Source organism: Jatropha curcas, unplaced genomic scaffold (assembly GCF_041381405.1).
Source record: "Jatropha curcas cultivar XTBG-Jc1 unplaced genomic scaffold, XTBG_Jcur_1.0 HiC_scaffold_266_pilon, whole genome shotgun sequence".
Lineage (NCBI taxonomy): Eukaryota > Viridiplantae > Streptophyta > Magnoliopsida > Malpighiales > Euphorbiaceae > Jatropha > Jatropha curcas.
The window spans coordinates 1-11539 of record NW_028322440.1 but is presented as its reverse complement, the minus strand read 5'-3'; the positions used below and the strand labels follow the sequence as shown (position 1 = coordinate 11539).

The 11539-nt window shown below is 27.4% G+C and overlaps 1 protein-coding gene across 3 annotated transcripts; it reads left to right on the top strand.

Moving 5' to 3' along the window:
- Positions 1-261: 261 nt before the first annotated feature.
- LOC149491887 (two-pore potassium channel 1-like) lies at positions 262-2818 on the top strand. 3 transcript variants are annotated; one of them, XR_016319239.1, is made up of 4 exons: positions 262-1569; positions 1644-1823; positions 2052-2117; positions 2250-2818. XR_016319239.1 is itself a non-coding variant. In XM_089716981.1 (3 exons), exons 1-2 carry the CDS (start codon positions 695-697, stop codon positions 1807-1809), a joined length of 1041 nt encoding a protein of 346 aa, XP_089573107.1. In that variant the 5' UTR covers positions 262-694; the 3' UTR covers positions 1810-1823; positions 2250-2818. The 3 variants fall into 3 exon arrangements, 1 of the variants encoding a protein (XP_089573107.1); XR_016319238.1 differs by having other exon boundaries at positions 2219-2818; XM_089716981.1 differs by lacking the exon at positions 2052-2117.
- The last annotated feature ends 8721 nt before the right edge of the window (positions 2819-11539 follow it).

The following is an 11539-nucleotide window of genomic DNA, read 5'->3' as shown; positions in this document are numbered from 1 at the left end:
GGACTCAATAGCTTAAAGTTGCAAAGTTGAGTGACTTGTGGATGTATTTTGCCTAATAATAATAATAATAATAATAATAATAATAATAGGAACATAAATAATGAAACTACAAAATTGCAACTCTTTCGATTTATGACTAAAATCTAGCCAACTGGAAACAGCACCGGTAATTTTGCTATTTGCTTCTTTCCTGATTGTACATTGACTCTGACAAATATTCCTCTCTTTCAGGATCTCCTGTGGTAACATCAAACAATTTCTCTCAGCGTTAGAAAGCTAAATATTAATTTCTTTTTGATGCCCAGACAATACAATTTTTCCCTTTATATTATTTCCAGTATTAGGTGAAATTCTAAACTAATTGCTTAGCTTTTGATACAGGTTGAATGCAACAAGTTTTTTATTGTTAGAAACAAGTCTTATTATTGTACTAGAATGAAATATAGTCAGTTTGATAATCTACAGTCTTGTGATGAAAGGGCCAAATGAGGGAGAACCGGTTTTAGATTTCCATTATGGGGTATAAGGTTCGAATGCTGCAAGTATCAACCCATAGGCTTATAGGAAAAGAGTTGTGAGGAATACACAATTTTGGATGTGTATTAAATTCCCAGCTAGAAAAATTAATTGGTGATTACACAATTTCAATCTTCAGGCCATTGATAAAGGATTGACAATTTTTTTTTATATTTCAATGGCCAATGATGATACTAGTAAGCCTTTTCTTTCAGATGTAGAAGATGCTTGTTTAAATGCCAAAGAGAAGAAAACCCTTCAAAGAAGGTCTTCAGAAATCAAAAATCCAGAACAAAATAGCAACCAATCGCTTCAATGGTTGGAGTCATTTTTGGTGAAACAAAAATTTAGTTTCAAGCAAGTATTTATTTTGTTTGTACTCTATCTAGGGTTTGGCACAATAACTTTCTTCCTTATAATGCATCAAATTGATGGCAAAAAAACACATGGGCTTATTGATGCCATTTATTTCTGTGTTGTTACAATGACTACTGTCGGATATGGAGATCTCGTCCCTAATAGCATACCAGCAAAATTACTGGCAAGTGTTTATGTATTTATTGGAATGTCCCTTGTTGGGATTCTTCTAAGTAAGGCAGCAGATTACATTGTAGAAAAGCAAGAGGCTCTTTTTTTTAAAGCTATCCAGATGCATAAAGAAATGGGTTCGACAGAAATCCATAAGGAGATTGAAACTCATAAAGTACAGTACAAGTTTGTTTATGCATCTGCACTCTTGTTTGTGCTTATAATTTTAGGAATTGCATTTTTATGTTTCTTTGAAAATTTCGAATTAGTGGATGCTTGTTATTGTGTTTGTTCTACAATCACAACTCTTGGGTATGGAGATGAGAGCTTCTCAACTAAATCAGGTCGCTTATTTGCTGCTTTCTGGATATTAAGCAGTACAATTTGCCTTGCTCAATTTTTTGTCTACCTTACTGAATTATACACAGAAATAAGGCAAACAATGCTCATCAAAAGGGTATTAACCCGAAATATGACATCCTCAGATCTCAAGTCTGCTGATCTCGATCAAGACAAAGTTGTCACGTAAGGATCCTTACTAAAATACATACATTTGATTTCAATATGTATGTATTTTTGTAATTTGTGTTGTTCATCAGTGTTGCAGAATTCATTGTGTACACGTTGAAGGAAATGGGAAAGATCGAAGAGGAAGATATTTCATTAGTGATGGAAAGATTTAGAAAGCTTGATATTGATCATTCAGGAACATTAACAGAAGCTGATTTAGTGCAACCTCAGGCATCTCAATTACAGAAAGATTGAAAAAAACCTTTTTGGTAAAGTTAGTAACTTTTTGATATTTTCATATTTTAAATTTCTTTAAAGGAAAAAGAAGAATTCCATTAATTAATTAAATCAAATCAAAATCATTGACAAACATTACTATTCATGGTGATCCTTAATTATTTTGTGCATCTCCAGAATATTATGATATTTTCATAGTTTGCAAAATGTTCTTCAAACTCTCATAGCTGACTTTTTTTTCATATGAATATGATACCAAGAATACAAGCTGCTCTTTCTAATGGAGGCTATGAAGTTTTAGAACAGAAAAGAGAACTGAAAATTAGGTATTTGTGATTTAAGGGAAGAACCCTAATAATTATTTAATTCAAATGTGTAATACTAGGGCACATGAAAATAAAAAATTATTTGACCTTGATTTGTGTAGAGTTAATGCTTCTAAAGTGTGCATTTGGTAGAAAGAAGAAGGAAAGGCACTTCCGTGCCATTATTGTTGGAGAGCAAATAAAGTGCAAAACTTGATGGCTGCTAATTTATGCCAAGAACGAATCTCCCTCTACAGAATTCACAGAAAGGAAAACAATTACATAAAGTGAAAATTTCAGGTATTGCTGCTGATCTGTTATGCTGATGGATGTGAAGAGCTTCATACAAGTTTGGTTAGTGTGCATTGCAAACCGAGTTTAGAGCTTCTTCTTCTTCTACTTTTTTCTCATTCAGTTTCACTTCAATTTATTCAGTTCATCTTCTTTGATTCTCTTTTATATTTCTTGCGTTTTCTTAACAACCAAACAGGTTTAGAGCTTATTTTTCATGTCTTTATCCCTGAATATTAGTGAATCTGTTGCAACTAAACCATCTGCGTTAACCTTTTCAATTATTAAATGAAGATTATACTAAGGAGTGCATATTCTGCCCTGCTGCTTGGCTTGATTATTGTATAAAAGCTAAGCACAGAAAAAAGGTCATGAGTATTTTTCTTTTTACCTAAAAGATTAGAGAAATCAAAGACCTGATATTAACTAAACCAAACTATGTGGCTTTTTTTTTTTTTTTTTTTTCTCTTAAAGATTTTATTCTTCTTTTATGTCTTACTTTCCTTACCAACCAAACAAAAGGGAACAATTCGTCGACATCCCCAAAAGTTCAGGTGCAGTTTATATATATATATAGTATGTATAAGGTGGCGTTATTGCTAGAGTTAAACATTGTTAATGTCAGAGCAAACAGAGTCACTTACTTTGACAAAATTTCTCTTCTTTAACAATTTGCTGCTTTAGCAAGAAATTTAAAATTTGGAAAAAAAAATATGAAGCAATCTTATCATCCAGAGAATGGCCAATAAGATGCTAATACATCGTGAGACACTACAATAGAAAATTTAATAAATTTAAATACTAATTTCACAATTATTCTAAAAGTAAATAAACAAATAATTATAACTTTGCCTAACATGGAGACATGCTGACAGGTTTTCTTGTCAGCTTGCCATAATATTCCATATTCTTATTTGTTTTTTACTTTCTATTTTCTTTCTGCCATTCTTTTATTTTCTTTTTATTTTTTTATTCGTTTGTTTTAAAAGATTACGAACACAAAAAGCAAGGGTGGTGATTAGGGGCGCAGCTCTATGTGAGCTGAAGGGGCTTTGCCATCCAAGAAAATAAATCCTTACGAAAATTACATTTTGATCTTTCAAATACATAAAGATTATATTTAACCCCTCTAAAAATTTAAAAAATTTCGTTTGGCTCTTTCAAAATATTTATTCTAGCTTCGGCCCTAGTAGTGACATGGATGACCTCAAAGGGAAAACATGAAGGTATCGTTATCATTAATGTCAAATACAAACAGAATGAAAATATATACACTTATAAAGATAATTTTATTTACACTTCTTTCGAATTTCACATTTTGAGATGCAAGTTTACAAGTTACACAAGATGTTCAATTATCAGATACAACTATTTCATTTCCCTTTCCTTCTACATTTATTTATGCTCTAGTAATGTGAAAGTAGGGATTATAAGATCGTTCTATCTGATAATTTTCACAAATCCCATATCAGGCTTGACCCGATCTGACATGATCCGACTCGACCCACAGATCTCATATCAAACTTGACTCGACTCGAACTGAATTCAATAGTCACGTTGAGAGTTGATCATCCTTTTCTATTACTCATATTTCTCAGGCTCTCCGGTATTTTCCGGTTGCACTGCAGCAACATAGTGAAGAAGCCCTTCGCCGGCTTGTTCAGCATGGGCAGAATCAGATTGCAAAGGTGAAACACCACCAAATGCAATGATCAAGACTAAGAACACAGTTGTTGAGGCAAAAAGTGGCCAAAAGTACGCAAGAATGGTGACGAGTCTAGGAGCAGCATATAGAAAGATGGAAAGAACAAGTGAAGCAATTATTGCTATACCAAGATGATATTTGTATTGCGACATCTTCTCTGGAATATCCATGGCTGTTCCTTGAATCAGTAACAGAACCAATTCCAGAGAGACAGAGAGATATAGAGAGGGAGAGAGTGGTTGTATTTCTATGGTATAGGTTGTTGAGTCATTAATAATGCTTTAAAACTATTACTTTGCCTTCATTTGGTACTTGATTTTCAAAGAAAGATTCTTTTTCTATCTGCAAACAAATAAGCTATCCTCCTCGAATAGTTTTCCTTGTTATATAATTACCAAAACATCCTTTTCTGCTTGATATTTTAATACCTAATATGCCCTTGATTTCTAAATTTGATATGAGATTAGACCATATTCTTTACTAGTTTTCATCTTGCTTAGCAATTTCAACAGTCACCAAATTATCCGTGCTTTTTTTGGCTCTCCTTATATATGGAATTTTTATTTTTGGACATTTGGAAAAATATCATCTAACTGTTTCACGCTCTATTACTAGAGGTAAGGCTCTTTGCCTCTTCCTGCGGTATGTTTAGTGGAGATCGGTCTCGGAAGCTCTTCTCATGTATCCAGTCTGCGTTGCCAACTGAGCCACAACTCATAAATGGTATAAAGCATTTTTAATACTTGGTAGAAAGTGTTTCATCCTTATATGGACCTATTCAATGTGAATTCAATTTTAATTGGATGAGTGGGGTTTGAATACCGAATGATAGTACATTTAATATCATCCAACATTAAAACTTTTTTTGCCAATTTATTTTTATTTTTTAAAAAATTATTCGGTATTCGAACCCTACTCATCCAGTTAAACATATTTTTTACATATATATATCCAAACACTAATCAAAATAATTTTTTTTTTTTTTATTCATAGGAAAGTTTAATGAGCCGAAATAACACTAAAGGATTACACAACAAGAATTGTTTTCCTTGACTCAACAAATTAGTGAAAACTATTATAGTCGAGAGAGGCTCGAACTTGAAACCTCTTATTATTTACATAAGTAAGAAGAAGAATTAGGCCACATCTGATTGGCACATATTTTTACTATTAGATTTAAATCCATTGGAAATTAATTTATAAATTTTAAAATTTGTAAGTTTATAGGTAAAAATATTTATTTGATTATTTAAAAGGTTAGATATACAAAACTTAGACTAATTCCCTTAAAAAATTTCGACCTAAAAAAAAATAAAAGTACCAACGTAAACAAAGAGTAAGTAGCTAGGCAGGGGCAATGGTCATCACTAATAGTTTAGGCAAATTAGTCATTACAGAAGGATCAAAAAATGATTTTGGCATATGTCCTTATGTCCACTTCTACATTGGTCGGTTGCTTTATCCTTTTGGAGTGGCTGCCTTCCCATTGAAAAGAAAAGATTAGAACATGGTTTACGGAAAGCATAATCACTTTTTTCCTCCATGTGGTTATGATTTTCGAGAATTATTTATAAATCAATCAAAGACACATGTGACCCGTCTTAATTTCCTCGATTCAATTTTCTTTTGCCTTTCCTTTCATGAAAAGGATATCTTTGTGGCCGGCTTTTCTAGTCCATTCCATTTTTCTTCCACTAAGAGGAATTCTACCAATCAAACCATAAGAATAATTATGGAAATTCTACTAAATATTTATTATGTGAAATTCAATTGATTTTGTATTATAACTAAATCAAAATATAGAATTCATTTATAAATAAATTTTTCATTTTTGGAATGAATTTAAAATTTAAAATTTATTTGTTTTTATTTCTTTAAACACTTTAATATAATAATTTTAGAAGATCAGGAAAATGAATAATTTTGTCATAAAATTTTGAGTTGTTTAAATTTATAAAATTAAAATTTGGTTCTTTTTGGATGGATCTTACTTTAGTTATGTTCAAATCCATAGGATAAATTCGTAAAGTTTAAATTTCGATTTTTTTTTTTTTTCACAGCAAACATAAAAATGTAGATTTTATAATAAATTTTATAAAATTTATTTCAATCAAGGGGTACAATTCGTTGTTAAAGAATTAAGTAGAAGTTGTTCCAAGTGAACAATCAAAATTCAAGTACGGGAAGTAAACACTCAAATTGATGTAGCCAATTGTAATTTCTATTTTTTTTACATCAAGGTGTTTTATCAACTTTACATTCTCAAAAGCACTACAATTCAATCAAAGGACTCTATTATTACAGACCGCTTAATCTAGCTCAAGGCATAGTAACAGTTAAAGCTCATCGCCCATCTCTACAGGTGCGTTTAATGGAAATCGAACTGAGAGCTCTTCTCACATGCTCAACTTGCATTGCCAACTGAACCACAAACCGTAGATAATTCTAGAAAACTTTAATTGGATTATTTAAGCTAGCTACTTGATTGACTTTGAATTTGATTAGTAGAATATAATTAACATAAAAAGGTGCAACTGTGTTATGTTAGTTAGATTTGACTGGTTAAATATTCAAAACTTACTCGTCTTTATTAAAATTAAATAAATTCAAATATTGACAATAAATTGATCTAATAAGGCAATGTAAGTTCAAATAAAAATCTTATATCAAAGGCATCCAAAAAAAATTATATGAAACATAATATTTGAATAATTATTTATTAACTCCCGCTTTTTAATTTTTTGTTTTTTTTAGTATTTAGGGAGGGATTCAAACCTGGATCTATTGTCAGGTCTTATATGCACTTATCACTACACTGTACCTTAATGTGTAACTTTAAAATTACTTAAGCTTTAAGTATGATAAGAAATATATTAGGCTAAATTTTAAATTCCAATTAAGATGAATTTAGTTTAGTTTGAATATTTCAAGTGCCCAAATTAAATTGAGTTCATCAATAATAAATAAAGTTTATCTCGAACCTTGTGATTTTCTTTAATCAATTTCAAGGAACACATTATAGTGTCAATTTGATTGGATTACATTCTTAGCCATGTACTACTGACTCTTTTTTTTTTTTTTTTTTTTTTTTGAATGATTGTATAAACTACAAAAGACTTGATATGCAAACCCCAAAAAATCCTTCCCTTTGCAATTGAATTTAGGTACGGTCTAATGTATTAAAATACTCTAAATTTTGTAAACTTTTACAATTCACTGTGTTTTGACATTTATATCAATTCTCAATTTTAATCTTTTATAGATATAGCAGCACATAGTTGCAATTAAAGATGAAATTACAAATAAAAAAATATTTTCATCATTTTCTAATTATATTATTAACCAAACAATTACAAGCATCAGCTTAACATATAAATAATATTAAAAAAATATATAATTAAAAAAATTAGATTTTATTAAATTAATTTTTATGTCATGCTTTAGAATTTTTTTGTTAATATGTAACAAAATTTTATTTATTAAATTATCGATTAGCAAATTTATTTCAAAAATTAAAAATTTAATTTGTGCAACATCAGTTGGATAGACTAATGATTTTTTTATATTTTTATTAGTGTCACATGATGATATAAAAATGGATGGGAATATTTTTTATTTATAATTTCATCTTTAATTACAATTAAGGTTTATAAAAGATCGAAATTGAAATAAAATTGATAAAAATATTAAAATAGAATGAAATTATAAAAATTCATAAACTTCGGAATATTTTGATATTGATATTGTAATACTTCAAACTCGGTGACTTAGATGTGCTTAGGTGTGCCGGAGTTTCTAGAGAAAGTACTTGGATTGCTTGCACATTGTTTAGAAGTTTTCAACTTTGAATTTCGGTGAGAATCCTTTTTTTTTTCTTTTTTTTCTTCTTCTTTATTTTTTATTTATTTATTTTTTTTTTTGGTATGCAGCCATCCCCCTCATAGGCTTTCCTCTGTGCTCTTCTAAGAACTCCAAATTCATCTTTTAAGGCTTCGTCTTTTTCTCAATTTTACAGAACTATATTCGATTAGGTATCCCATATATCATATAATCAATTGATTAGTTATATTTTGAATATAATATTTCATATAATAAATATTTTATTATTAATAAAAGGCATATATTTATTTTTTATGTTCAATTAAATGAATCTCGGTAAAAGATAAAATTCCATAAAACTATTGTTTTGCGAAATAAATTATAATATGGTTATAACTATAAATTTTATTTTGTATGAAGCAATGTCTCTAAATATTCATGATTAACGTTTTCCTTATTATTGGACGATGATTAGAGCTGTTGAGACTGATATATATTATGTGCTTTCTTTTGTAAAGGGAATCAATTGTTATCGTAAGCTGACATATATGTAATATTTAAAATTAATATGTTGATGCTTGTTATTTAAACAAGTCCACTGAATTAGCTTATATAAGAATTGTACATTTACACTTACATGTGTTTGTGGAATACTCAAGTGATGGTTATATAAGTAATCCTTTGATTTGAAATTATTAAATTACTTTATATAGGAATAATTATGTTTTGATTCTTCGTTCACAGTCAACTTTCTTCTGTCTAACTAAGGAAATGGGAAGTAGGTGAAGAATATCTAGATTCCTTGGGCAAGGGCCTTTAAAAGCTCAATGCTTATGGAAGACATTAGCAACTAATTTATATGTATTAATCATGCAAACTAATTATACATCCCAACCATGTTACTTATCATAGCATACTTACAATATATATAACCTAAACATGTCAATGCTAACATAACAATTAATTCAAAACCCTTGTATGCTTTCTATGTCATTTTAAAATCTCTTAATTAGAATTCACCCTTATATATCAAACTTGCCATTTATTAAAGAAATTAAAAAACGCACAAAAAAAAAAGGAGAAATGAGAATTACAACCCAATTAATAAAATTATTGCAAAAAAACCAAATTCATGAAACTAAATGAGGCCTTTAGGACCTCCTTCACATATAGGCTTCAATGCAAGCATTATGGACTGCAATTTGAACGTCCAACAAGGATAATGAAATGGCCGCTCACTTCAATGATTCCTGTGTTGGCCTTTTGGCTTATCATAGAAAGAGAAGTGGCGTTTTGGAGCTCCGAATTAGAAAATTTTGAAATGCTATTAAACCAACTCAAACCACGGAATTTATTTATAAATAAATTCTAAATAGAATTAATTTGTAAATAAATTTTTTATATTTCGAATAAATTTAAAAATTAAAAATTGATTATTTTATTTCTGAAATACCCTTAGTGTAATAATTTTAGAAGACTAGAAGGATAAAGAGATTTGTAATAAAACTTTAGTTGTTTAAGTTTGTAGAATTTATTTAAAAATTTCACATTTTTTATAGAATTAAATTTAATTATATCCAAAAGTCATATAATTTAATTTTTCATTTTCTTTTCATACAAAATACAAAATTTGGATTTATAAATAAATTTCATAAAATTTTGTGGAATTCATTTATTCCATACCAGTGGTTAAGAAACATTCAAGTGTCAATTTATTGAAAATAAGGCATAGTTTAATGGTAAGTCATGCACAATTTTAAAAGTTTTCTTTAATTACCAAAAAAAATATCCTTAAAGGGAAAAATGACAGAAAATTCAGAACATTACAAATCATATTTTCTCTTATATTTTTAAAAAGTTAAATTTTCTACGATTAACTAGCATTTTATTCACTAATTTTTAAAATGTAATTAGAGGCTAAAATTGTTAAAATTTTAGAAATTTACAAATTTAATTGATAAAAGTAAAAATATAGGTTAAATGAGAAACCAGTTCTTTTATCTAATTAACCATTTAACACATTCAAAGCAAATTAAAGAAACAGACATAAAAATAATTTTTTATCAGCTTTTGGGAAACTGGAATGCCTATGCTGTATTAAATTCTAGACTAGCAAATATGAGTTCTTTAAATTTGAAAAAAAAAAAAAAAAAAAAAAGGAAGATGTAGCAGTGAAAGAAGGAAAATTTTATCACAGTGAATAAATTTGTTTTGCCATTAATAACACTAATTCTGGAAATATCACAGTCAAAAATCAAATAGGAAAAAGAAATTGAATCCAACTGGTTTGATTTGATTCTAGAGGCTATTCAGTTTGGTTTGGTTTTTTCTTTTTCTTTTTTTTTTTTTATTATATAGTTTAGTACTAACCAAAGATTCACTCCTTAATCTTAAATAATAAAACAAAATGCACATAAATAAAACAAGATATAACAAAAATAAATCATATGCCGGTTAACACTTATAAATGATTTATTATGAAAGAATTACATTATTTTTATATTTAAAAATTATTTTATTGATTATTTATTTTATTTCATCTATACACTATAAACAATCGAATCATTTTATTAATTAATATAATGATTTTTTATAAATAAAAAATTCATAAAAGACGATAAAATAATAAAAAAAAGCTTTAAAAATATATAAATAACTTATACGAATTAAGTTTGATTATATAATAAAATAAGTAATATGTATCATTTACTTTTTTTTTCTTAAAAAATATATATTTTTAAGTCTTTGACTATTATAACAAAAAGTATTAATCCAGTTTTTTCTATGAATTTAAAGGGTGAAACTACCCTAAAAAATGAAGATTTTCTTTATCCATACATAAGTTTATTTTAACCCTGTAAATTAATGTTGTTTAAATATAAGTTGTAAATTTAAAAATATTTAAATGAACTTTTACCTTTAAAACAAATTATATTCATTTTTTTAAAAGAAAATTTTTAGTTTTATTCATTTTTTTATGATTAATTTTGAGATTCAAAAGATATATACTTATTAATTATTTTTTGATAAATAATTAAAACATAAAATTAGAGAAATAAATTAAAAATTTCAATACCCGCACATAATTTTCTTTTCACCATGTATTAGATTTAGATCATTTAAATATTAATTTTACGCATCTAATAAATATTTCACTTAATCCTTTTAAAAAGTAAAAACAAACCTTCAAGATATCAATTCCTACGTAAAACTAAATTAATTAAAAACTAACAAATAATCAATTTTCTTTTTTTCTAATTTTTATAATGCCAAATTTACTTTTAATTTATGAAAAATTTATAATTCTAAACTTTCAATTAACTTTGTAAATATATCCTTATAATATATGTATACATTATAATTTATGTATTTTATTAAAATTCCTAAATCATAATATTTTATGGTATTTACATTTAATTTTTTTAATCAATTATCTTTAAAGTAAAATTGATTTTACATATCTTTTTATGAGATTATATAATATAAAGTATTTCATAATTTTATTTTAATATTTAATAAATCTCAATAGCATATTGTATATGTATATGATTTTTTTTTTGAATGAAGCATAAATTTAGGGTTATATATGTTCTTTCAAAGATAAATAATTTATTTAAAAAAAATATAA